Source organism: Triplophysa dalaica, chromosome 2 (genome assembly GCF_015846415.1).
Source record: "Triplophysa dalaica isolate WHDGS20190420 chromosome 2, ASM1584641v1, whole genome shotgun sequence".
Lineage (NCBI taxonomy): Eukaryota > Metazoa > Chordata > Actinopteri > Cypriniformes > Nemacheilidae > Triplophysa > Triplophysa dalaica.
In genome coordinates this window covers 20,222,107-20,250,066 of record NC_079543.1, presented here as the reverse complement: position 1 = coordinate 20,250,066, position 27,960 = coordinate 20,222,107, and the positions used below count along the sequence as shown (strand labels likewise).

At 37.6% G+C, this 27,960-nt stretch overlaps 4 protein-coding genes and 1 non-coding gene across 8 annotated transcripts in view; 4 read left to right on the top strand and 1 right to left on the bottom strand.

Moving 5' to 3' along the window:
* Positions 1–600: 600 nt before the first annotated feature.
* On the top strand, positions 601–3,770 carry exosc9 (exosome component 9). Its single transcript, XM_056766552.1, has 12 exons — positions 601–743; positions 862–956; positions 1,307–1,426; positions 1,525–1,627; positions 1,727–1,864; positions 2,117–2,199; positions 2,499–2,631; positions 2,730–2,818; positions 2,930–3,076; positions 3,186–3,307; positions 3,463–3,526; positions 3,626–3,770. The coding sequence occupies exons 1-11, from the start codon at positions 678–680 to the stop codon at positions 3,516–3,518; spliced, it is 1,152 nt and encodes a 383-aa protein (XP_056622530.1). The 5' UTR covers positions 601–677; the 3' UTR covers positions 3,519–3,526; positions 3,626–3,770.
* A 165-nt stretch (positions 3,771–3,935) lies between these two features.
* Positions 3,936–4,009, bottom strand: trnai-aau (transfer RNA isoleucine (anticodon AAU)). Its single transcript has one exon. It is a non-coding gene; the product is annotated as a tRNA-Ile (tRNA).
* Positions 4,010–4,437: 428 nt separating this feature from the next.
* ptpn9b (protein tyrosine phosphatase non-receptor type 9b) lies at positions 4,438–13,894 on the top strand. Of its 2 annotated transcripts, XR_008908829.1 has the most exons (14): positions 4,438–4,518; positions 6,231–6,374; positions 6,461–6,550; positions 7,907–8,031; positions 8,126–8,231; positions 8,479–8,589; positions 8,685–9,535; positions 9,676–9,772; positions 9,897–9,966; positions 10,059–10,137; positions 10,465–10,615; positions 11,167–11,374; positions 11,450–11,750; positions 13,674–13,894. XR_008908829.1 is itself a non-coding variant. In XM_056766449.1 (13 exons), the coding sequence occupies exons 1-13, from the start codon at positions 4,486–4,488 to the stop codon at positions 11,671–11,673; spliced, it is 2,289 nt and encodes a 762-aa protein (XP_056622427.1). In that variant the 5' UTR covers positions 4,438–4,485; the 3' UTR covers positions 11,674–13,894. The 2 variants fall into 2 exon arrangements, 1 of the variants encoding a protein (XP_056622427.1); XM_056766449.1 differs by having other exon boundaries at positions 11,450–13,894.
* A 2,164-nt stretch (positions 13,895–16,058) lies between these two features.
* On the top strand, positions 16,059–18,388 carry phox2ba (paired like homeobox 2Ba). Its single transcript, XM_056766576.1, has 3 exons — positions 16,059–16,504; positions 16,677–16,861; positions 17,635–18,388. Exons 1-3 carry the CDS (start codon positions 16,309–16,311, stop codon positions 17,899–17,901), a joined length of 648 nt encoding a protein of 215 aa, XP_056622554.1. The 5' UTR covers positions 16,059–16,308; the 3' UTR covers positions 17,902–18,388.
* Positions 18,389–19,952: 1,564 nt separating this feature from the next.
* Positions 19,953–27,960, top strand: part of apbb2b (amyloid beta (A4) precursor protein-binding, family B, member 2b) — a 44,553-nt gene continuing 36,545 nt past the window's right edge. For all 3 annotated transcript variants that reach the window (XM_056771265.1, XM_056771256.1, XM_056771247.1), the window contains exon 1: positions 19,953–20,056. The gene's annotated coding sequence lies outside the window, so the exon portion shown is untranslated. The remainder of the gene's footprint in view (positions 20,057–27,960) is intronic.

Here is a 27,960-nt window from a genome sequence, read left to right as displayed (position 1 = left end):
CCTTATTAAGCACTTGTTTCATAACTATAGTGATTATGATAGATTTTAAAATGTTAAGATATCTTGCTCCCTCTTGTGTTAAAAATTGGAAATAGTAAAAAATGGAAAATTGAAAGAAATCTTTAACAATGCATAATTTCTGACTGATGAATGAAACTTCTATTAGCATGGCCTTAATGTATACATAACTTTCATATTAAATTATATATTTAACATCCCAAAATGCTGTCCATAATAGCATGGAGGAACCAACTAGTGGAATGCCGCGCATAATAGCCTACTGAAAAAATAACAGAACGATGAAAATGAAATGAAATTGATAAGACAACATGATAACTCCAGGTTATTGCACAAAGAAAAATACTCTTATTATGTTCTTACAACATTTTATATCGGGTTAACTTAAACAATGACTCTTAAAACATATTACTGAGGTTTTTGACTAAACTTAAACTAAAAGTAGTCAAAATGCAAGAACTTTACGTTTCTAACCGCTTGCTTTGATGTAAAATCTAGCTGGAAGCAAGATTTCGCCACGCCCACTTTAGGTTACGTCATTACCATGCGCTCTTGTTATACTACGTCATAACATTGCGCGGGTTCTGTGCTGAATGAAACGTGAGGGGATGCCGTGGTAGATTGAGATTGTTTTTACGGAATATATTCAAGCTGTCAAAATGAGGGATACTCCGCTGTCAAACTGTGAGAAGGATTTCCTCCTTAAAGCAATACAAGAGAAAAAGGTAAGTAAATTATTGCCACTGACGTGATACCATGGCACCACCGGGGTTGACCATTGCCATACAAATTGTAGTATTTCTTGCTGAACTTTTAACAAATAGCTGAATCTCTGTTCTCCAGCGTCTAGATGGCAGACAAACATATGACTACCGGAGTATTAAAATCACGTTTGGAACCGACTATGGTTGCTGTATCGTAGAGCTTGGAAAAACAAGGTAAAATTTCACTTTATTTTTAATTTATTTAACAATTGCAATTCTGACATTCAATGCATACACCAAAGTTTAAAAGTTTGCTTCACTTAATTATTAATTAGTTTTTCGTCCGTATTTGTAAGTAATTGTAAACTTGTGAAAATTCTCAAATACATTTCTACAAATTTTTGGAGCTTATGTCAAATTATGTGAAATAAATAAATAAAAACTGAATTGTTTTGGGTTTTAAGACCATTGGAAACATTTCAGTCAAGTGACCCTAAACATTTGAATGACAAAAACAAACAGCCACTGAGCCTATTTATGTAGCATCATTTGGGTCAAAGTGTAACAGCAAATGTGTTTTTCAGGGTGTTGAGTCAGGTGTCTTGTGAATTGGTCCCTCCAAAAGATTCACGTCCAACAGAAGGCATTATGTTTTTTAATGTGGAGTTGTCTCCTATGGCATCGCCTGCCTTCGAGCCAAACAGGTTTGTGTTCAAGCACACACAATCGTGCAGCACACTATTCTTCCAGTTATCCTCTTGTGTGTGTTTTTACACTGTCAGCCTCTGTGTTTGTGATACAGACAGTCAGAACTGTTGGTGACGTTAAACAGACAGCTTGAGCGGTGTCTTAGGAATTCTAAATGTATAGACACTGAATCTCTCTGTGTTTTATCAGGAGAAAAGGTGAAATGCACACACCAATCAACGTCTTAAAATTTAAGCAAGTATTTTGTGTGTCACATGCGATGTTCTTCCACGCACTTTAACTCTTGTGTTTGGCAGGTTTGGCAGATACGGGTTGACGTGCATGTGTTAAATCATGATGGAAACCTATTGGATGCAGCAAGCATCGCTGCCATAGCTGCACTCTCACATTTTAGAAGACCGGATGTCTCTGCTCAAGGCCAAGACATCACTGTGGTGAGGCTTGTAACTCCAGAAAGATATGTTTAACAGCTATTATGAACAATGGCAACTTACACGATGATTGTCTAAAGGGATACTTCGCCCCTCATGTCTTTTGTGTTTTTCTTTACTACGTGGAGCAGAAGTGTAAGGTTAATTGTGCGCTTGTAAACTTAATGTAATTCAGGCAAGGGTTGTACTTCCTGTGTAAACCTAGTGAGTGTTGAATTGCTGATGTGTTTCACGGTTTGTGTGTGTTATGAGCAGTACAGTCCAGAAGAGAGGGATCCTATTCCACTGAGCATTTATCACATGCCCATCTGTGTCAGCTTTGCTTTCTTCCTGCAGGGGTAAGAAACAGCTAATGTACAATCCCTTACAATATGACACCATTTACTGCGGAGCATATGTGTCTCAAAGTGGTGAATGTAACTCGCCTCTGATTTTATGCTGAAAGCATTGAGGCAATCAAGTAATTTAATATTGTAGTTTGAACACTTTTGAATCGAGGAAAACATTGATGTGGCATTTGGTGTTTATGCTTCTCAGTTTTAACATTGTCTTACCTTTACGTCCATTTCTTCTGTTGTTTCCAGTGCATTTCAAAGTTTCTAATGATATTTCTGTGTTGGTTTTTTTCCATTTGAAGGTCTTATTTGCTCGTGGACCCATGTGAAAGAGAGGAGCGGGTGATGGATGGATTATTGGTCATTGCTATGAACAAACACAGAGAGATCTGCTCCATTCAGTCCAGCGGAGGGATCATGCTTCTGAAAGACCAGGTGACAGCGTGTGTCTGTAGAAATTCCTTCTTTTGAAAGCATTTCATCACCTAATTCTTTGACATATTACGTTGTGTGAATGTTGTGTTTTTATGCAGGTTTTAAGATGCAGCAAAATAGCAAGTGTCAAGGTTTCTGAAATTACAGAGCTTATCAGCAAAGCCTTAGGGAATGACAAAAAAATCAGGTATATGAACTGTCACCACCTGCTCATTCTAATAGATAAACAAACCAAAAATATATTTCCACACTTGCAATAAAGTAATATGCTTTGATGTGCTCATTTTGTTTGATTCAGAAAAGAGGGTGGAAAGTTTGGCTTCGCTGAATCTATGCCCAAAGTGCGAATCACAACCCTTAAAAGAGATGAAGCTCCAGTCGAGATGACAGACGTTGATGAAACAGCCAATGAGATTCTAAATGGAACAGAACCCGTCACAGAACCGTATCTTTATCTTAAGAGACACTGGGGTCATTGCCAGTTTTAAACTTGCTAATTGTGTGACTGTGTGTAAATTATTTAATTTTATGTTAATCCTTGACCCAATAATCAGAGTGTCATCTCCTGTTCTTTGTGCCACGGGAACTGCACGGGTAGGTGAAGGCCTTGTAAACTCATGGGGACTCGAGGAGGAAGAAGAGGATGAGCCTCAGATGACAGAGGACAGAAAAACAGGTTCCCAATTTTGCAGATTTTTTTCACAGGATTTGTACAGATTTGTTCAGGATACAGGATATGTTTGTGCTTTCTGGCTTTGTGTTGTTGTTGCTTTTTCTGTGGAGAAATGTGTAAAAAAATATATGATCTTAAGTGTGTGTGTACCCGTGCAGATGATGTGACGGTAATCTCAGACAGTGAAGAGGAAGAAGTTGTCATTCTTAATTAGAAACCCCTGTAAGTGAATTTAACAAATCTTTTCCCTTATCTCATACATGTCCATACAGTGTGACTACATTTTACAGTGTGATATAACCAAATTAATCCTTTGTAAAGGACAGAAGAGTGTGCAACAAACACGAACATCAGCACTGACGAGGAAAGACAGAATATATCCATGAAATGTTGTTTATTCATGACTTTAATACCACATTCATTATTTGTTTCTTTTGGTATAATAAAATAAATTTGAAAAATAAAACATTGTGGTGTTGAATTATTGAAAAGTGAATTATTAAAGAGTTTTAATGTTAATTCGTGTGGAGGTGATGTAAAGTAGCAATTAAAGTTAGTAGGCATGTATACAAACGAATGGTTATTAAGACGTTTTAGAAAATCATACAATTGTTGTGTACATAAAGTTTCATGGCCAGTACGGGGATCGAACCCGCGACCTTGGCGTTATTAGCACCACGCTCTAACCAACTGAGCTAACCGGCCACGTGGATGATGGATTTGAAATTTATTGGTTAATATAGAGTGTACACACGGAACATTGTTTCATTTCAACATGTATTACATAGTTTCATGTGTTGTAGTCTGTCAAGAAAAATGTTCATAATACATGCTAAAATAGTTTGTGTAGACATTTTTGATAGACTAAAGTAACGTACTTTAAAAATGCATAGCTGCTAGCCATGTAACGTTATGCGACTATGCATAACATAACAAACTGTTCAGATTAGTCTCTTTTTTTATATTTTATTAGAAACCATATTGTCAAACGTACGGAGGTGACCTATCAGCAGTGGATTTCTCATGTCTGTAGTAACTTTTTTACTGTTTTAACATGCGCGTGGCTTCAGGTTCCGCTTTTCTGACCCTCGTGCACGATGCGCGCCACTTGAGGTGCACCGGCAGCGCGTTCACGACATCAGAGAGGGCGCGCCCGTAGACGTTGCTTCTCAGGCTTCAAGATGGCGGAAGCCCTGACAACCCAAGAGGAGGTGGTAAGATACCTAAATGTTTTCACTGAACCTTTCGTCGAACTCTTGGGATTTTACGCAGAGCTGCCAGCAGCACTTTTATGCAATTGATTATGATAAAGTTTCAGACAGTACATAACATGTATGCCTTATGAAAAGTGTTGTTAATGAGACTCGCGGCCCTGTGGCTGTTTTGGAGGTAGCATAGGTAGATGCTAGCCTTGTTAGCTCGTGAGCGACGTTGAGAAGACTAATACGTTTCTTGATTATTAAACGTTTATTATCATGTATGGCTGTAATTTTTCAGAGAACGCAAGTGTATTGTATATTTGTTATGATTTGAAAATTGTTTTGGACTTCACTCAAGCTTTCTGCCAGAAGGTATCTTTAGTTTCAGGGCTGCGTTTACCAAAATAATCGTAACCTTAAATTGATCTAAAGCAACCAGACACCCCATCTAAATCACTCATCTGACATCGTTAAGCATATAAACATTCCAATGTCAATGTAGTGCATTAACACGTTGAGCCGGTTGTCTGATGCGCTCTAGTGTTGGAAAATGTGAGCGTGTTCTCACTTCTGTCTGTCACTTTGCGAACACTCAAATATGCTCCTGGAAGTGCCATTTGTTCTCACTTGTTGAGGTATCTTTAATACGTGTGTAGCATAGGTGCTGTCAGCACGACCTGTTTCTCTTTAAAGCTGTCAGCTCATCCCTCCTATCTTAGGCTTTCGGTCAGTCGGGTTAGTGCTGACCTTAAAGGGATAGTTCACCCAAAAACGAAAATTCTGTCATCCATTACTCACCCTCAGATTGTTCCAAACCATTATAAATATCTTGTTCTGCTAAACCCAAAGGAAAATATTTGGAGGAATGTCAATAACTAATCAGATCTCGTCCCCTCTCCCATAGTATGTATTTTCCCTACTATGGCAGTAAATGGGGTGCGAGATCTGCTCCGTTACTGACATTCTTCCAGATATCTTCCTTTTTGTTTTGCAGAACAAATAAACTTATACAGGTTTTGAACAATCTGAGGGTTTATAAATGACGACAGAATTGTCATTTTTGGGTCCAACTCACACGTTAAAGGGATAATTCACCCGAAAATTTCTGTCATTGTTTACTCACCTTCGAGTTGTTCCAAATTTCTGATGAACACCAAGACATTTGGAACAATGCTTATAACCAGACAGATTTCACCCCCCATTGACTACCATGGTAGTTAAAAAAGAAAATGGTAGTCAAAAGTGCCCCAGAACTGTTTGCTGTCCTACATTCTTCAAAATGTCTTCTTTTGTGTTCAACAGACCTAAAAAAAAAGATACATTTTCCCTACTATGGGACTCAATGGGGGCAAGATATGTTTGGTTATAAGCATTCTTCAAAATATATTTCTCTGAGTTCATACAAAGAGCAAAGAGATGTATACAGATTTGGAACATCTCAAAGCTGATTAAGTGATTACAGAATTTTCATTTTTGGGTGAAGTATCCCTTTAAGGCAAGCAAAATGTTGACAGAAACAGTTATTTCATTATTTATATGTAAAATCCAAAGGAAATTATTAAAACAATGTGAAGTTGGATAAATACATAGATTGATAAATAGACAGACAGGGACTGTATCAGTCCAATGCACGAAATCATGATCTGGCAGCATCCATATGCAATCATTGTAAAAAATGCATTGCATAAAAACATTCGCTATATACTGGATCTGTGAATGTGTTTCAGGTGGTGGAGGAGTTCCTGGCCAAGCTGAGGTGTCTGGAACAGTCTCAGAATGCAGATCTTGTCAGTCAGATAACGGCAGTTAAGTTCCTTATGGCACGCAAGTTTGACGTCTCCAGAGCCATAGACCTCTTTCAGGCTTACAAGGTAAAGTAACGTAGTGCTTATTCTCTATGATGATAAAATCCAGCGTTGCTTTACGTCTATTGCTTCTGGTGTGTCTATATTCGCAGAACACCAGAATAAAGGAGGGCATCTACAATATTAACCCAAACGAGGAGCCTTTAAGGAGCGAGTTACTGTGCGGGAAATTCACAGTTCTGGTGAGTATGTTTTGTATGCGTGTTAGCATTGTTCATTAGGTTTTGATGCTTTTACCAAAGGCTTGTTGCTTCTTCATATTTATACTTTTGAATTAGTGTTAAACAGAACACTTTTTATGTATTATCAAAAATGCTTTTGGAAGTTTTTGACTTAGTTACAGAAGAAGGGGAGTCTCGAAGTAACCTTGACCCCATTATTCGACAAACTTTGTTAAAATGTGGATTTGTTTGTCTCCTTGGTCAAAATAAATTTTGTAATCGTACTATACAAACTAAAAACAGGGTATGTTGGAATAGCTCTTATACATAGTTCATGTAAATAAATCACATAACAGAGGCTACCCTCATTGCTAAAGCAGGAGTGAAGAATGTTTAATCTTTGATCACACATCACATGCAAAACATTTCCATGACCTCTGTTTGGAGGTTACAGTTTGTTTCGGCCACTTTGTAGTCATGTTCATGATATATAGAAAGTTTGCTCCAGTGTTTATGTTGTCCTGATCTCTTCATTATGTTCGAAGTAGAGATTTTGCAATATCAGATGTTAAAAATAATTGAAATTGAAAACTCTGTTAAATGGACTTTTCTTTGTTTTGCTTGGAATGGGTGTCCTGTTTGTGTGTTCTAGCTTTGAGTGTTGCTGTTAATTTAAAGGTGTCATGAACTTTCCTTTTTTATAGTTTTATACTGTTGTATATTGTACTGTTGTATGAGGTCTACTTTCCATTCAAAGACATCAAAATCAATAAGTAATAGGCTGTTTTCTGCCCAGGTTTTGAGACCGGCAAAGCACTGCTTTTTAATTTTAGTCTCTCCGGAAATCCAGCGTCGACCTGAGCCTTGTTCACAAATTAATCCGCGATGAAATGAAGAGAACAAATGCTCAATGTTTTACCCGCCTGAGCTGGAACATCTTTAAAAATAAACTTCAACCACACATTACTAATGTCGGAAACCAAAGGAAGGTTATGCAGTGAACGTTTCTTCCACAACCAGGCACTGCACAATATTTTACAATCTTTAATGGCATGTTTATTGCTTGCTCGCTCGCTCTATCTGGTTCCGCGCAACCTGTGTAACTTCAGTAGTGTCATGCGCGAACTAGTGGGCATTGCTAGAGATGTAGTTGTTGAATTTCTTCCGTGGAGGAGGTGTTCAACCTATCTATGACATGGGTGCATTACAGGACCTGGCGTTCACTTTTCATTTCTGACACTCACAGGATGTTCGCTTGAATACGATGACCTCTTTATAACAGAACCTTGGGTTAAAATTGCTGTCTTAATTCATGACACCTTATTGTTTAGTTTATTGAGTAATGTTTGTGCATTCATTTGTCTTTTGTCGGTGTAGCCCGGTCGTGATGCGAAAGGTGCTGCTTTGGCACTTTTTACTGCACGTCTCCATCAGCCGGACCTCACTACCCATAAGGCTGTTCTTCAGGCCATTATATATCAGCTGGACAAGGCCATCGAAAGGTACACAGATTAGGAGTCCCAAAAAATAACTTGGATAAAATTTATTTCATGTTGTGAAATAAGTAAAAAACTAAAATTACTTTCCTATCCCCAGTGTTCAGACACAGAGAGACGGGCTCATTTTCATCTATGATATGACAAACTCGACATATGGCAACTTTGACTATGAACTTTGTGTCAAGATTTTAAATCTGCTTAAAGTAAGTGTTGTGCTGTCATAACTTGTTAGGATTTGTCTTTGGTTCAATGAGTGTACGTTTTTATGTAAACAAATGTACTTGGCTTTTTGGTTGACATTATGGTACCACATATATCTGGATGATTTCTGCCCACTGTTTCACTTTATCTGAAATGTTCATGAGACTATTTGCTTAATGGGCCATCCTATGAATATAATTACCTACCTTGTGTATATTATGTGACTGTATGTCTTTTCTTGTCATATAGGGGGCTTTCCCTGCTCGGTTGAAATGTGTCTTCATAGTTTCGTCTCCGCTGTGGTTCAGAGCACCCTTTGCGGTACTGCGTCTGTTTGTAAGAGAAAAACTAAGAGAGAGGGTATGTCTAGGCCAAAGCTGTACTCGTACAAATAATCATATGAAGCTACACTTCAGACCAATGACATCCACCTTTTTTGTGTTTGCATGTTCCAGGTGTGCACTGTAAAAGCTCACGAACTGGTCAATCACATCCCGATGAGCTCCCTTCCAGAACACTTGGGTGGCACGTCACAGTATAGTCACATTGCCTGGATCCAGTCCTGCATCAACTCCGGTGCCAACAACCCCAATAACTCTTCCAACGTCAATGCTGATTGCTTGGGCAGCTTGCTTCACTCCTACTCCATGGAACACAGCCAGAACGCTGAGCCTTTAACTGCCAACCCTACAGCCCACACAGGGGCCACCCTCCTGGGGGATGGACTGAACTCCAACTTGCCCATTATGGATGATGGCAATGCCAACTTGCAGAATCGCAGGACAACGGGGCACAAACATTGGAATGGCTCTATTCTGCCAAGTTCAGGGGGCGTCACAGGGTCAAATGCCAATGTTGTCAATGGGCGTGGCCGTCAGCCACCCCCACAGTCAGAAACACCCCCAGACACGCCCCTGCATCAAAAACACCCAGCCGGCGCCATAGGAGCAGTAGGAGTAGCAACTATGGGTACGCAAGAAGCAGTTACATCACTTATCGACAGTAGGCTGGATGGAAAGGCTGCTGAGGACAGCCAACAGGATGTAGAGTTTCTAGAAGAGGATGGTGTTCCACCCCTCCCGCAAAAGTCAAGGCCACCGCCCCTCCATCACAACCCTGCATCAGATATGAGCTGGTTACCGGGGACAGCAGAAACGGCGGTGTTGTCAGTGCATGTAGCTGAGCCAGGAGGAATGAGCATGCAGGATCTTGTGCAGCATGTCAAACGCAAAAAGAAGAAAGGCATTTACCAGGAGTATGAGGAGATCCGCAAGGAGCCTCCTGCTGGGACATTTGACTATTCCAAGTAAGACACAGGAGAATAGATGCAAAGAAAGAAAAGTACAGAGTTGTAAGCTGAGAAATACAATTTGGGAAAGGGCTGGTAGAACAAAATGTGTTAAAGAAATGTTTGCGTGTATAAATGATTCGTATTTATTCTGACAGGAAACCCTCCAACCAGATAAAGAATCGCTACAGTGATGTCCTTTGCCTAGACCATTCACGGGTTCGACTCTGTCCGCTTAATGATGAGGATGATGAGGTTGGTGTAATGGCATTTTCTCCTTATGAGCTCTTTTATGATAAATGTCTGTTGTGAGTGAGTGATTGTGTTAAATTGATAATTTACCTTCTATACCTTTATTTCATTGTTTTTTTGCTTTCAGACGTCTGACTACATAAATGCAAGTTTCATGGATGGCTACAAGAGAAGTAATGCTTACATCGCTACTCAGGGTGAGACATAATGTCTAAAAGTTATGTGAGAAGTAAAAATGCATGGTACATATTTGTGATGTTTTACAAGTTCGGGTTTTGGATGGTTTCAGGACCTTTGCCAAAAACGTTTGGAGACTTTTGGCGAATGGTGTGGGAGCAAATGGTTTTAATCATCGTTATGACTACAAGGTTCGTTTTTTGCTATAATGTGTGTCATTGCTTTGGTTCCTCCTTAGCAATGCAACTTTATTATGATGTTTAAGATACAATATTTTAAATAGTTTTTTTAAGATGACTTGGAATAATTGTTAACAACATTCAGTGGTAATTTTTCGTCATCTTTTTTATAAATGTTATGCTGGAAACAGTTAATTATTATTATCAATGGATACCACTCTGTCTGTCTTTATTTAGAGGCCTGTAAATGAATTTACAGATGTTTTTTATCATTGTTTTCGTTAGTATTATATCAAGGGGAAAACAGTGTATTGACTCTTGACCCTATGTTTATCTCAGAGTTGTAGAGCGAGGCCGTGTGAAATGCGGACAGTACTGGCCTTTAGAAACTGGCCGCACAGAGGAATACGAGTACTTTTTGGTGAGAAATGTCCATATTGAGATGTTTCAAGATTTTAGGCTATCACACCTGGAGCTCTTCAACACTCAGGTCAGTCTATTTGTTTTTTTGTCAGTATATGGGTCAATGATGTGTTTTGTGTCCAAATTCATTATTTTCCTAAAAAGAATTTGAATAAATACATGTCATATATCAAATGGATCTACAATATGTCCTTTATAAGAAACCCTTTTCATTTTATTGAAATTCAATAGATTTTTTGAGTTTTGGTGTTTGAAAGACCAAAAATGTCAGGTGGTGCGACCGTCCGAACATACAAACAGAGAACAAAACTGAGAAATAAATGTTAATTTTCTCAATAAAATTCTTAATAAAATATTTTGGAATGATTTTATGTTAAATTTCTTATATATGAGGGGAAAAATACTAAGTGCTAAAATACATTAAATGTATATTATTTTAAATTAATATATGGTCGCACCACCTGACATTTTCTTATTTGTCATTGACCCATATGTTAACCTCCTGTCTGTTTCTCTTCCCATGATTTCTTTCCTGTCTTGTTTGCCATGGAGATCAGTCAGATATGTTAGAAGATTCTTATTAAAGCCTAGTTTACATGGCAAGCTTTTCTCTTCCAGACAGGAGAATATAGAGAAGTGTCTCATTATCTCTATGTGAGCTGGCCTGATTTTGGTGTTCCGAAGTCAGCGTCAGCCATGTTGGATTTCCGTGCACATGTGAAGCAGAGACAAGAGTTTATGTTACAAACGCTGTATCCTGATTGGACAGGACCCCTAGGGGGTCCCCCAGTGGTGGTACACTGCAGTGCAGGCATCGGTCGAACAGGTGGGCTTATACCTCCTCGTGTCATACCTCATATGTGCATTGCATCCTGTCTAACTTCCCTTTGTCCACCTTCAGGCACGTTCTGTACTTTAGACATTTGTCTTTCTCGTCTGGAAGACATGAGGACATTGGACATTAAACAGACGGTGCGTCGGATGCGGACGCAGCGTGCTTTCAGCATCCAGACATGGGACCAGTACTACTTTTGCTTCAAAGCAGTGATCGAATATGCCCAACAAAGTGGTCTCCTGCAGCCCGTGGAGTGGTCAGACACAGAGCTGGAAACCGACAGCGAGTGAATAAGAGGAACAGATCTCGGGACATGAGGGCAGAGAGACATGGAAGGACGTCGTCTTTTTTACTCTCCTGGCCACAGGTAGACTCCATGACTTCCTCTCTCATTGTTTTCTGGTGAGGAAGATGAGGAGATAAAAAAAGGAGGAGCGGTTTCTTTTGTCCTGCCACTTTTCAAGCCCTTCATTGCCTCTAATCCAGAAATTAGAGACTGGCTTGGTGTACGAGTTGTAGCATTTTTTTTATAAGTACTGACTTGCACATGTGGAATGACAAACTTGAAAAAAAAACAAATTTATCATATTATCTCATTTTTTTACCTTCTCAAAGTGTTCGCTCAACATGGGGTTAAATTCAGACTTTTTATGGTGTTAAAACGTAAACTTGAATTTTTCGTCACATTAGCATAGCATATTATGTGTGTTTAAACAGGTTTCAACAGTTTTCTTTCCCATTATTTGTCATGTATGTACTTCATTGTTAAACTAACCTTTAAGCCAAAGGTATGGTGTTGAATGCTTGGATGTATCCCTAATAATCGTCGTGACTTAAACCCATGTATATCTTGTAACATACATTTATATATTGTTCATAACAGCCTTTGAAAAGCCTTGTTTTAATATAAATACTTTTAACTTTCTAATTATGTGTATCTATATATATATATATATATATATATATATATATAAGAATTTAAGTTTATGTTGGGTTAAAACAAAATGAAATGAGGAAAAAAACTATCCTAGTTGCATTTGTTCTCTAACCGTAGTCCATAAACATCCATCAATTGGCCTTAATGCAAGGCTTCTTTTCAGAAAGAATCTCTGACAACAACAGACAACAATCCCAGTGCTCTAAACAGTGGTGTCAATAGAACGTATCAATCTGGTTTTGAATTTGATGGTAACCGTTTGAGATTCTTTATGAATGCTGCCCCGTAACCTTGAATCACTGCCTTGCTCCCTCTAAAGTATGAACTGGTCTGTTTCCTATTATTTTGTTTGTAAATGTCTTTCTACAATGGGCTTGCCCCCAAATATTTTGAACTGCGCGGACATCGATTCTATACTCACGTTTACCCAAGTTACAAACACCAAAGTGTTCCATACCGACGCAAATTGCTTGTGTTTTAGTAATTGTTACTTAAAAAATGTGTATATGTATATATGTGACTTGGGGTCTTCAGCTGTGCAGTCTGTGGACCCCTGGGGTCTAAAAGCCTCGGTTTTGTGCCTTCAAGCTTCCTGTAGTGTAATGTGTACTTTCAGGCAAGGACCGGAACAGCTGGTCTTGTGTACAAATTAGGGATTCATTTTCAATCTCAGGGTATACTAGGTGTCTCAAAACCTCTGCATCTGCCTCTGGTAGTGATAATTTCCCAAAAAAAACGAAAGACAAAAAAAGTATACAAACTTTATTTTGACTTTTATACAGCATCCTGTATTATTTTCTTTTTTTATTTATGTCTTTGTAACTCTTCAGCAGTATTGAAATTTGAATGTTGGTACGAAAAGAATTAACAGACATACCATTTTAAACTGATAAGCTAAAGGAATCAAACAACGAAACAAAAAAGACTGATCAGCTTTTTCCATTTGTTCAGTTTGGAATGATCTTACACAATATTGTTTTTTGGGAGAAAAAGTCTGTTTCCAGATGCCCTTAGCAGCCCCTTTTGGAGGCTGTGTGGACTGTAAAAGGACTGTTTAGGAGATTAAACGCAGCCAAAAGACTGAGACGGACACGTGACTGAACATCAAGGCTGCCAAAAACAGTTTTTTAACTTCTTGCCAATCAACAGAAAAAAAGAGGATGTACACAAAACCAAAAAAGAAATGTATATTAACTTGAATGTTACGATTAGATTAAATGAACTCAAGTCTTGGGAGACCTTTGGAATGCTTTCTCCTTTAATGTCAATGCTTGTACGATGACAGATGGTTGTGAATGTGTGAAAGTGTCCACTCACTTAATGTTTACTTGTCTTTGACTTTATCAAATGCAGGATTGGGCTCATACTTGACTGTTTTATGCAGCTGATTCCTGCTTGAATGAGACTATGTGGAAGACCGATTCTTCCGCTGATTTATTAAAGGCAGTCAGGAATGCAATGTGAGTGTTTTTCCTTGTTTTATTTTCGTTTGGATGCCCAGAAGTTCTTGTGATTAAGTAATGGCCTTTTTACCTGACATCTGCAATAGTGTAGTAAACGTATTCTGAAACTGAGCATGTCTGTGTGTGTTAAATGTGTTTCAAGCTGATCTTGATAATACTTTTGTTTCACAAAGTGTATGTTTTGTAAACTGGTAAAGATGCAAAAAGAAACCTTTAGGGAACCAACCTAGCTACTGCATGTTTGTATTTGCTTTATTTTAGAATCGTGTTTAAATCCAATTTCTTTGTGTGAATAACGTTTTATCGATCTGAGCTGATTTTCTGTTTCGTGTTGAATACACGGTCACCTTCCATCGCTAGGTCGGTACCCTAAAGGTTCTTTATTGTACCTTTGCTTTAGCGGTATACAAAACATAAACTTGTGTACCTTTTTTGGGGCATTATTGTACCCTTGATGACCTGTCTGTTTTGTCTCCCTAATAATTAAGCACAGTGCAGTTTTCTACGTTTTTATGGCAGTATATAACATTTTGCTGACAGAAACCTTATTCACAATGGTCAGTAAAGGATAACTGTAAATGGACATTAAACATTTCCCATTGTAGGAATGTAAAAATGATTAATATCCTAATTCTAATTACTCATGTAATTTTTGATATATTGTTTTTCTAAAAAAGTGAATTAACAGGAGTCTTTTCCATTTTATGAAATAGTTCGGGCCTTTGTTTCTAATTTGTCACGATATGTGTACATTGTTGTGTTCAAGCATATTTTTAATCGCATTATTTTAGTGTTAAGAGATTCTCGAAAAAACATTAAGTGTTTATGATTATGTGAAATGATTAAGTCATCGCTTGGCTTTTATAAGGTTTACCAAAAGACGTTTTAAAATACAAAGCAGTTTTTTCCGGTAAATTGGTAAATTATTATGGTAACACTTTACAAAGACATTACATTCGTTAACATTAGTTAATGCATTACACATGAACTAACACTGAGCAATAACTTTTTACAGCCTTTACTTTAATGCTTCTTAATAAGTAACGTAATTCATGTTTCTTCATTATGCATTCATGTTAATTTAGGTTTGTAAATTTTTTTTAAATGACTCGAAATTTGAACAATTAAATCCGCTTTATTTAATCCGCTTTATTGTTAAGTGTTATAATTACCAACATATATTTGTTATTAAAAATAAAGTTATTATTTTTACTGTAAATTAAAAACGCGGTGGCTGTAATAGCGTATTATTTAGTATAAATTTAGGCCTTTGTTTTTACTTGCTTGGCTACTTGCATATAATCGTCATGTTAGACCTCAGTCAATACGTCAATTTATCTTCTCCTGCTTTATATGATTATAGGCACAGGGCACAATTTTACCGTTTCTCTTAAAGTGAAAAGGTGATTTATGGAGTTAAGTGAAGTATTTATTAAAAATTAGACTGATTTATGAATCCTTTCTGTTTGACAACAACGCATTTGTGTAATTTTATGGTTCGTAAAACGATGCGATCTGTAACAAAGTAATAGAATGTGATTTATTATATAATATTTGAGCTATTGTTAACCCCAAATGTGCCCGTGGCAAAGTCGCGTCTACGCAGATGTCTCTTTTTAAAACTCCGGTACCAGCCGATGTTGTGACTAATCTTAATAGTTTTGTATTGTTCGACTGGTGCTCTTGTGTACCGTGCTCATAACGTTATGATGGATGGGGTGCAAGCTCACGAATCCTTAGAGCAGCTCCACGTGACGTCCGTTTACTGGGCACAAAGACCTTGTGGATATTTGCATCAAAAGCCACTCTATCATCTCCTGGCTCTCCTTCCACTTACATATACACTTACAGAACACAATAACTGATTAACCGAGCTCGTGTCAAATGTCACACGAGGTCAAATCACGTAGAAACAAATAAAGAGTTTGGTTCCAAAATGAGATCAAATCATGTTTTTGATTATTTTATCATGTTTTTATTGTGTTAGTTAGCTCTATTTCTTATTATTATGGCTTAAATCAAAACAAACCAACTGCAGTTTGATTGATATTAATTGGAATGCGCAATAAAAAAAACATGAGTCATCTCATTTTGGAACCAAACTCTTTAAGTAAATGTAGACATAATCAGAAATAATAAAAATCTTAAACCTATAATGCTAAAATGTGCATGACACAACTGAGGGTATTCTATTGTCGCCATAGCTCGTTTATTTATTTATTATATATATTTATCTATTAATAAAGAAAAAATAATAATGAAGTAGTATACCTAATTCTATTATATAGGATTAATAGGATAGAAAAAATAATTTGGCTTCAGTCTGATCTGATGCAGGTGGAAGCATAATAGAGACATGTGTCAAAAGCATAACAATAAGACCCACCGCCACGTGTCACTGACCGATTTAATGATGTCTGAACTGAACTTTAGGCCTAATAAAAACCCCTCAGACACATAAGACCAGTTCAGATGAGTGTGCCGTGAGGGACGAGTGTCTAGCCTGATAGCTACTTACTAATAAGATGGACTATACATATCTAACTTCTGCATATGAGCCTGGGATAGACATTGGTCGAACCACTAACCGCTCCACTGAGTTAAGTTCATGTGGTCAGCCCGCAAATTTTCAATATAACAGGTGCAATTTAGGTGCTTCAACCAGCTGCCATTTCATGGCGCCAGGATCCTGCTCTCATCAATCCTCTCACTATATAACAGGTTCGTTTACACCTTCTTAACCTTTTTACTTTGTACAATACATTTAATATTCGTTTGAGCAATGAAGTATGACCTAAAGCTTTCACAAATTTCACTAATGCAAAAACAAAGGTTGTTTCATATTTGCCTGTTCTAATTATTGTTTAAAATACTTTAAAAAAAAAACTTTCAGTTCATAATCTCTTGGCGTATGATCGAGGGATCCAGGAGAAGCGCAAACAGAGACGCGTCCGTACCATCTTCAACAGCTCGCAGCTGAAAGAGCTTGAGCGCGTTTTCGCACAGACGCATTATCCAGATATCTACACGCGAGAGGAGCTCGCGCAGGAGATTCATCTCACTGAAGCTCGTGTCCAGGTATATGTGCTTTTCTTTTGTTATCTTTCTTTTTGTTTTATTTACAAGGGCTTTTGTGAGCCCTGTTTTAATAGCGCAAGGTTGCACACTACTTATGTCCATTATACATGCGTGAACGTTTATATGAAATTGAAATAATAAAAAAACACTGAAGGGGATACTTTACCCAAAAATGAAAATTCTGTCATCATTTACTCACCTTCAAATTGTTACAAATGTGTATACATTTCTTTGTTCTGATGAACACAGCGAAACATAGACCTATTTGGTATAATGCTTATAACCAAACAGATCTCAACACCCATTGACTAACATAGTAAAAATATAATGGTAGTCAAAGGTGCCCCACAACTGTATGCTGTCCAACATTCTTCAAAATATCGTCTTTTCTGTTCAACAGAGCAAAAAAATGATAAAGTAAGATCTGGTTATACGCATTATTCCAAATATCTTTCTCTGTGTTCATCAGAACAAAGAAATGTATACACCTTAGGAACAACTCGAGTGAGAGTAAATGATGACAGAATTTTCATTTTTGGGTGAAGTATCACTTTAAGATTGGAGAATTGAGTTACCACATGAGCATGAGGACAACAAACCAAACCTTTAGAAAATAAGGAGTCATTCGTACTCATTTCATGAAACAAACATATAAATAATACATTAAGATGATGATAACGCACGTCAGAATGATCCTGTGGGTTTTGGTTTGTTAAGGGTAAAGATTAAACACAGGATGTAGGCTAATCTTTATTTTCTTATCTATCGGCCAGGTGTGGTTCCAGAACAGACGCGCTAAAAATCGCAAACAAGAGCGCGCATCTACATGGGATGGGAGTGCGACACCTGCCAGAGTGCGCAGCCCGATTTCTATTGAAAACACGAAAACGATGACAGTGCCTCACCCGGACAGCACACAACCCAATCTAAGCCAAGACCAAAAACCCGACGACAACAATCTCATTAAGGGACAGGTTTCAGATGAGCCGTCCCTGATAGGAGTTCCTTTCGTCGAAACTCATCGGTCAAGCGTTCACTGAACTCACATACTCACAATTGAAAAAAGCTCATTGGCTTTGGGCGAAATAGGCCATATTGACCTTATTTAATATTCTGAAAATAAATGTAATATTGTCTGACCACTGGAACCGTTTAGAGCATGGAAATGAAGATTGACCATTTGACTTCATAAGTGCATAAAATTAATTTTATTTTAATACTTTTAAAGGCAATATTTGCGGTTGGACAAAAGTCGTTTCGTCGTCTACCCAACATCACCTCCAGGGGGCGTCTATTCTCTCCCAATCCTCTTTGCACACAAACGTACAGCAGAGGGCAGCAAAGAAAGCTGAAATTTCGTTCTACATCAAAATAGTTTGCAGAATAACACTGTAAGATGTCTCAATGATATACAGTAAATAAACACTAATTTCTTTTTAAGTAATCTTTGATAAAGCTGGTTTTGAGAATTTAAAAGTATGTTTAACCTGTATCTGTTACTGTCTTTTTATAGAAACATTGTGTGTAAAAAAAAATGTAGGCAAATTTGAGCATGAGACTAAAAATTGAAGGGTACAAAATTTGTCTAAAAGCTCTATGTGTGTTTATTGTTTAGGAAAGTTTTCAGCTAGTTTTGCTCCAGGGCAGATTTTAGAGATAAGATCATGTGACGACCCACAAAAACAGACAATGACAATTTTGCAAATGCACAAACAACAGCATGGAAAGCAATTGGACATTTGGAGATGTGGGTTAAGTTATTAGGCATATGTGCATTTAGCATTTTATTATCAATCCTGATTACAACAGACAACCTAGTAATGTACACTACATTATAGAATGGGACAGATCTGATTTCTGGCTTTCTAAAGCATGAAATACAACCCTGTTTCAATGGTTTGCTTGGGTGCTACTTTGAGAAATGGAGTTTGACCTCTCTGTCACTTGAGACAGCATGTCTGAACTGGTCCTATCAGACTCATGGAGGGAATTGTTTCTGCAGCTTGTACATGCATGCATTTTATTGAACTCTCTCATGTCAGATCGGTTCATCATATCTAATCTGGATAAACAAGGTTAACTGGGAAAGAGAATAGTTTAAGGAAGAATCCTTGAACAATGATCACTGTTGAAAGGTAAGGCAGTTGACACAAGGATCATGCTCCTCCTGAACTTAAAATTACAACTTAATTTTAAGCACAATTACAATTAAGATAAATCTTTACATCACCCTACTTAACACTAGGTTTTAGCATGATACAGAAATCTAAATTCAGTTTTTCGGTCCACATTTAAGGAGTGCACTTGCACAGTTTTTATATGAGTGCAAAACAAATACACACCAGTTAGAACGCACCTCAGGAATTCAATTTACCCTGACCTGTCAGATGAACTGCCTGCTGCAGTTTATGGGGTCAGGGTTCACATCAAAGTCTCTCCCTCCCCCATACACACAAGACCTGTAAGAGCACAGATGGTTACTGGGTATCTTGAATACAAGCCTTGTTTCCTCTTTTCTTTGGTGGATGATGTAACGGTATAATATAACAGTCTAGACACTAGACAGCTGCTAGTTACTTAATCTATATCTCATGCAAAATCATAAACAAAGTTGAAAAAAAATGTGCTGACGTTCCTCTAGGTGCAGCTGCCTTAATTTATTGATTTGGACAACATTTACTTTGCATATATGTATATATATATGCAAAGTTACCATTATACCATATATATATTTTAATATATTATATTTATTATTATTATATATATTATTAAAGCAAACGAGTTACCAAATACCGTATGTTAATATCGTTTTAATCGATACTTTAAACATGAATACTCTTTGCATGCATTAGGGAAATCTAAAAAAAACGATATTAAAGTTTGCAAACATTAACTAAATGATACTTTAAATAATTATTTACACCTGCTGTCAGCGGGGAATGTGCAGAAGTTTCACCCTAAAGTGTGTTAGCGTTTCGTGGCTTTCCGTCACCCTCTCTTCCCTCTCCTTGGCTCGGGAAACGGGACTGCGTTTCCTGTGGTCGGCTCGCTGATTGGTCCGCTCCCTTCCGGAGAGACGCGGATTGGACGAGCACGCTCTACATCTGGAAGGGAGGAGAAGAGGAGAATAGGGGAGCGAAGGAGAGGTAGAACAGAAAAGAAGGAGGAGATCGGGAGAGGGTGCTGACATTTAAGGTGAGTGATGTGCTATGCCAAATATGTAAAGAGTATATTAGAACATCTGCAGAGTGTTAAATAATTGCCGTTTGTCACACCTGCTGGTGAATACTTTATAAAATGGGAAATATAAAGTTGTGGGCATGATTCGCCCTTCGTTGCGATAGCAGAAGTGCTTCTGTATCGCATGTATACCGTGTCACTATTTAGTCACATTCGAACGCTGCAACAGTAACATAAATACGATATCGTTCGGCACATTGCGGCGGTTTACCGCGGTTTTCATACAGTTATATTCTTTTCGGTTTCATTGTGACGGAATGGTGATCGGGGCTTGTGCGTGTGGTCGCAGCCCTTCTTCGGAAATTAGCTTGACTTAACCGGTCACTTTTAGTGCTTTGGTGTTAATGCTTTGCTTATGCGAGGAATGGCATTTCTACTTTCGGATATATTCAGATATATATTTGGGTGGAGGACTACGTTTAGTTCACCATGGTTATTTCGTTTACGCGAGTCCCCTCCCATGTCTATGGCTACGGCCCCCTGTTCAAGGCCAGGCCGATGGAAAGTCAAAGCGGTAATCGATGGTATCCTGACGCAAACATCCACGTTTGTTTAATATAAAGCTGTCGTGTTTAAAGGTATAGCGTGACTGTCTGAGGAGCTACGCGCACCTACAGAAGCGGGTACGCGCATACAGGCCTTCGGGCGCGTTGCTGTGGTGTAGGTGCGCGTTGCAGTGGCGAGACTATAGTCACTTTTCTGCGGCAGGCACAGACGGCACCCACCGCAGACGTGTTTTCTGAATACCACTTCAAAGTCTTCTGTCCATTCAACCGTATGCAGAACTACAATAGCCAGTAATTCCGTATGCCATCATAAAGTCATCCACGAAAATGCGTTTACTGGCTGTGACTGCTATTTTAGCGGTAGTTTATGGGTTAAAAGTGTACATAATATTGACAGCTGCTCTGGAAACTGTTGCTGATTTTCAAATCCATATTTAACCATTTTTAAAGGAATGTCGGTATATTGCAATAATACTTGTTTTATAAGCATTTGAATGTGTTTGTAAATGACAAGGGATCATCCCCAAGGAAATTTCATTTGTATATTTCATTTGTAAATTTCACTTGTATATCGACAAGTCATGTGGGGTGTGATCGCTTCATGGCACACAGATGAACAACTATAAGCAACAATTCAATATAGAAATAAAAGCATAATTTCTCCATTGAATGGATGGATATTTATAGGGACTAGAAGTGTGAGAACACTATAACAGCGGCTTGCATTTGATCTTATTTGACATAAAATGCTTCATTACAATTATCATTGTCAGCTTTACAGTTTGAGTAAAAAGTTAAAAATGAATGAAGATGTCGGAAATGTTTCCTTTTTGCTGTAATGACAGCGTGCACTGCAATTGGAAGAAAAACTTTTTGTATTTGTACTGTATTTCTAAAACAACGTGTTCTTTGCATGTAAATGTGTTTGATTTTCCAAATATTCACAGTGAACTGTTATTTTTGTTTAAAGATTCCTGGGACCGACAAAGTTTAAACAGTTGTTTTCGCATAGTAGGTGGTCCATCTCTGTTGTACACAACAAGCCCAATGTGGCTGTAAACTATATGTTTCCACATTGCTTTCCGGAATGTGGTTTTTAGTCATCAGATTGCAAAACATTTTGGACTCTTTAGCACCTATGTTTAGCACTTTGTACTCCCAAACAAATATCTTAACTTCAAGGGTCTTTTAGATCCGTTCAATAAAGAATCAAATGGTGAAGAACCATTTGTATGTATAGATAATGGTGGAAATCACCATTAAAACCTTAAGTGGCATTCTGTTGTTCTTGATCTGCTAAACTTGACTTCTTGCCTGTTTGTTGTGCAACAGCACAAGTTTTTTTAGTCTAGTGTGGAGAAAATAGCTCAGGTTTCAGATTTCCTTGTGCTTTGGCATGGGACAAGGTCGCTGCTTTGGGATTAAAAGCCCCCTGGAATGTTTTGCCAAAGGCTATTGCGGTTATAGTAAAGATTTTGTCTGAGGTCATCAGGATCAGTTGTGTTATGTCATTTTGTTATTGGATTTAACATAATTTATATGTGAATAATATATTATTCTTCTGGGCTTTGGTGAGTTGTTAGTGAAAAGTTCCACATTGATGGTCACGGTTATTGTGTTTAGTGAGAGTTAAGGAAATTGACATCAAAAGCGTGTAAGCATTGACAGGCACTGTCAATACCTACCTAGTTTTTCAACTCACGGACCTTCAGACTGTGCAAAAGCAAGGCTGTGTTTGGGAGTAAATGTGTTTGTTTTTACAGGATATTTAGACTAGTGGCAGTAAGACATTATTTTATACGCTGACCTGCTCTGTCAGTCTTGATTTTTAATGTGATCTAAAATTACGTCATAAAGATGGTAGAACCCTCATAATAATCATAAAACGTTTGATATTGGTCAAGCTTAATTTGTCTGTGGATTTAATAGTTTAAAATATATCTAGGTTAGGAAGGGTAATGTGACCCATTTTAAATGTGGCTATGGGCTATTCAACATTCCGTTCATCTCTTGCTTTCCAGAGTTTCCTTCATTACATTTCACATTGCATTTCTCATGTGGCCATTTATATTCAGTAAGGAGACTCACAGCATATTTTAAAACGAAATTTACTAGAGCAGCTCCTACCAGTGGTATTCGGTTGTTTATAAATTAGAATTTAGTTTTTCTTCACTGAAAGCAAAAGTCATTTTCTTCTTGTCCAGTTTTTGTAGCTCAACACATTTTGTCATTTTTTCCACGTTTTTAATTAAGTGTTATTTTATGTGTTTTTCGGTGACAAGAAAGACTTACTTAATGAGTTTTTTAGCTTTATGGCTAACATTGTTCAGAAGAGCTTGTGCTCAGTTTTATAACAAACTTCTGTTGCTTAAATTCTTGAGATTAAGAATGTTTTGAAAAAGATCAAGGGAACTTTTATGACAAATGAACTAAAATTGAGTTGGGAACATACAAATTATGTTCATGTAATACACGTTAACAGACAAATAATGTTGAGAAACGGTTAACTTTAACCCATCAGATTTTTGTCAGTGTATTTTTAAGTTTAAGATATTATTTCTACTTTAATTGGACTTTTTTGGTTTGTAACCATCTGATTAAGTTAGCTTCCATTGTTAGTGCATCACATTTTTCTTTGATTTTTAAGAGTGATTTGAAATTGAATTGATATATTATATGAATACTTTAATAAAGCCTAACTTGTGTTTAACCTGGAATATTCTTTAAAGGACAAGGTTTAAGCTATTATGCCTTTTAACGTTTTAGAAACTTTTTAAGTTTTTTTATTATTATTATTTATTTTTGCATGCTAGACTCTAAAAGACAAAAATGAGTGTCCGTACTCTTGCCATGTTGATACTTTATCCATTCTACTTTCCACCCTTATGTGTCTGCGTATCGATTTATTCCACACTATCATCTTCCATTGCTCACGTTCGTTCACTCGCTCGGGTAGGCGGGCACCCACACATGTAGGTTTTTCTCTATATACCTCACATGTATGACTCACAGACATTGTATTCGTGAGAACATTTAAAAAAATTGGTCTCTCACTAGCATAGTCAAACCTTATACTCAGACACATGCACCTCTATTTGAACATCAGATCGGTGTGAGACGGTCTTCGTATAGAATATGCTATTGCAGGTGCAGCCTTTGTGTTTTTTAGGGACGCGATGTGATGTCACTTCTAATACCACCGTCCTCTTGGCACACAGTGTGTGTGGTGGTTTGTATTCCAGCAGGCTGCTGCACTCTGTCTCTGTCTCTTTCTTTAAGGGTCTGGACTTGCTGACTGAGGAAAAAGTGAGTCAGAGGGGGATAGAAAGAGAGAAAGACAGAAGGAGTGTCATGGAGAGACTGCAGCTGATGGTTGAGAGAGGGGTATTTAACATAGGGGCCTCACTGTTGGGTTATTCTTCTCTGTTTCACATAAAGGTTTGGTTACAGCAGACGGTGAGCTTTAGCCTGATAAAGTATTCAGTCATTATTAAATCATTATTGGGATTCACTTCACAATTTTAAACAGGGTGCAGCTGCTTAGAAATATATGGATAAAACTCATAAACAAACTAAATGACTAGTTGCTTTCTGCACACAGTTGTGGATAACAGACACATACGATGCATTGCTATGCATTTTCTGACCAATTAAATCAACAAATGGTTTGTCAAACCTTGGCTATAAAAGGTTGTCAGATCTTCACCGTCTGTCAGGAATAATTGCAAACAATCATATGTTGTCAGCGGGATCCAGAAGGTAATTGAGTCATTTGGGGTGGTTTACAGCCAGCCGCCGAGACACACGGCTGTGCCACCAACTCCCCGACTTACGACGCTCAAAATGGTTTGAGAGATCAGGGAGAAGTATACCAGCCTTCATCATTCAGCCTTGATCAGTTCTCCTGTCCTTGGAACGGAACACGGGATAACGCCACAGTCCCACTGTGTTCTTTTGTGTGTTGTGTATTAATATCACACTCCTATCATCTGACCAACACTTGCCTTCAGCTTGATTTAGGATTGTGAAAGTGCTGTTTCATACCCAATCTATACGTGTTGACATCTGTTTTCTTCTCTGGTTTGACAATAGGCCACCATATTGTTTTTTCTCAGTTACTTCTCTATCGTTTTCTCTGTTGGTTTTGGAAGCAGACAGCAGTGGGCTGCTTTTATAAAGAAAGAAAGGCCAACGGCTCTGTCATTTACAGGCCATTGTGTGAATGTTTTGTTCTTTTGCTAACCAACTGTGTTTGTGTAATAAGCATTATTTGTCTGGCATTAAACAAAGACACAGAAAAACACTTATACTGTCACCAACAGCACATGTGCGGAAGTCAATCTTAAATTCTTCAAATAATGTAAACAATAAATGTGGCCCTGGATGACAAAACCAGTTATATGGGTAAATTTTTTCGAAATGTAGATTTTGATATAACCTGAAAGATGAATAAACTAGCTATCTATTGATGGATGTTTGTTGGGATTGGACAATATCTTTGAAAATTGCCTATGAAGTTGCACTGTAGCAGGCGATCCACTCACAACAATAAATAGGAATTTACATTTTCTTAAATGGAATATGATCTTTACCTAATATTTATAAAAAGTTAATCGATAATTTACATACAAACATTGTATTTTTGGCTTTTACTAAAAATGTTCCTGTGCTACTTAAGACTGGTTTTGTGATCCAGGGTCAAAAAGGTTAAAAAGGTTCAGATTATCCACATAATACAGAATATTCAGCAGGTAATAGCAGAGTTGATTATTGTGTTGATCATTTATTCATTAACATTGCCTAATGATGAATTTCTATAGCTCCTTCTAATAAAATGTCGCAATTATTGACAATCAGGGCATCACTTCCTATATCCCGTTGATGTTTGCACAGAGTACACACACACACACATTCCTGTGTGTTTGTTCAGAGTGATTGTGCATTGGCATGTGAGCCGAAAGCTCACCATACTTTTTGTTTCTTTATGCACTTCTGAGCAATGAAAACGTTCTGATGTTACTCAGTTTTTTCTGGATGAATTTGTTTATTATTCTGTTTGCCACTTCTTTGTCGACTGTCAGTCTGTGATTAAAAAAAAGAAAAAGTGTCTGAGGTGAAGATTTGAAACACTCAAATGCAGGCGCTGCACATTAACCTTCTAGAAACTTCATTCAATTGAATCTTCTCCCCTCGGCAAACCTTGTCGACATCAGTCTCTGTACTGTTGCGGTGGAGTTTTTGACAGAATGATGAGGTGAGATGGAGGTTATGTGCGCGCATGAAAGTAAATCTGCATTTTCAATATTTCGTAGCTTGTGAGTGGGTACGTAGATGTTTTGTCAAGGCTGTCAGGTATAGATGGTAATTTTTATGGTAATTTACATGCATCAAAGCTGTGCACTTTTTACCCTGGCAGGTTCAAAGCATAAGTATTTGGGTGTACGGGCAAAAAGAGTGTTACTGAATTTCAATAGTTTTGCAATGGTTTCACCTCTTTTTAACTTCTCTTTAACTTCTGTTTAACTTGTAAAAGCTACAATACTTAACTTTTGCACCAATACTACATTCCTTCACTGATATACCTTACCTTTAGCCTATTTTTCTGTGTGATATTAGCCAATATGGATATTGATACCTATTCTGAAGATGAAATTAATATTTATTAACTTTATCAAAGTTAGTAATTCATGTGATTGCTATTATTATTTAATATAAAATTGGTGATGTTTCTTAACTTTTTTTATATACACGGCACATATTCATTGCATTTTCCTGTCCTCTTTTGATTGACAGGATATTTCGGCCCTGATCATCAGCTGTTTTAAAAATATTGTACGTTGACCGATACCGATTATTGGCCGATGCATCTCTATGTCAAATGATGTTAAACCGACATTTTCCATGATTGTTTTTTTTTAATTGCAATAGTTAATGTCATATCTAGTACTTTTTTGCCTTTTTAATATTTTGGACCTTTTTTCAATTATGTACAAAACTAAATACCAAATGTTTAGAGCTTGTTGAAATTCCTCATTCCAGTGACAAGTTCTTACGAGATGCGATGTGATATGTTTCCAGCAATAGGGAATTTATCAGATTTATATTGAAGATATATCTTCCTAAAATCTTTCTTGCCGGTATTTAAGTCACAACATCTGGCTAAGTAGTGTTTTAGCAATCTGATTAACAAGCCAAATCAAGTTTTTTCAGTGTCAGACTCGAACATTGAACCTATGACTGGGTAAGTATACTGAGACTTAAATCTAATACCCATTGAGCTATTAAACAGCAGATTGTGGTTCTAATAGGCATTAGCATGAATATATTGCTGCACAATCTGATAAGGAGTTACAGAGTTTCACATATATGAAATAATGAGGAGAAAGACATTGAGAGAGAGAGCGATAAGCCGTTTTATGAAACATTGATTTGGCAATGTTTCATTTTGGCTTTGTATAAACTGCTATTAAAGCTGAAACAGTTCTCCGCACACCAGTTTCTGCATCCGACGGTCTCAGTTTAACTGTGTTTTTAGAGGAAGCACTGGGAACAATGGACTCATCCTGCTAGTTATTATAGAAAAGACTTTTTTTGCACACGCACATAAACACACAATGCATCCTTCGATGTCTTTCTTTTCTCACACTGTGTGTTGTGTCTAGTTGAAGTTTAAGCTTCCTTGGCTGTTTGTGTGTGAGTGTGGGATTATGATGTTGTGTATGTGTGTGTTGTTCTAATGGCTTGTAGGGCATGTTTATTGTAGCCGATCCGCTCTGTTCATTGTTCTGGGATCTGTGTTCCTTATCACATCAGTTGTGCTCTTTGTGACCTGGTGTCCTCTAAAGGTTTCACAGCAAGATTAAGAGCTCATATCAAATTTAACCAGTCTGTGCTGGTTTCGATCAGAAATTTGGAGAAAGATGACAAATACTGCCCCAGCAGGCAGGATGCGCCACGTCCACTTCATGTGTTTGCATCACATCCCGTCTATTGAGATTTTAATGCACTTTAGATGTATCTTTTGCTGCCTTAAGGAAATGTATATCAACTAAACATTCAAACAAAAATCACATATATGTTTTTAGCTATATCACCCACCCCTTGCTAAAATGCTTTTTCAAAGGATCAAAATTTTGCAAAGCCTCTCTCCATTTTCATGAGTGCAGTAAGTTGGGACACTTCACAGTCTGAGAGTTTGAATGTATTTACATAAGGAGAGAACACAAGCCAAGTCTAAAACCCAGCCCATTACACTTCTACTTTCAAAGACTTTCACCCCCTTCCCGTTTGGTACGCTGTTTTTCCCTTTTAGCTAGTGCCATTCTTACAGTTTCCATTTATTGGTGACAGTGC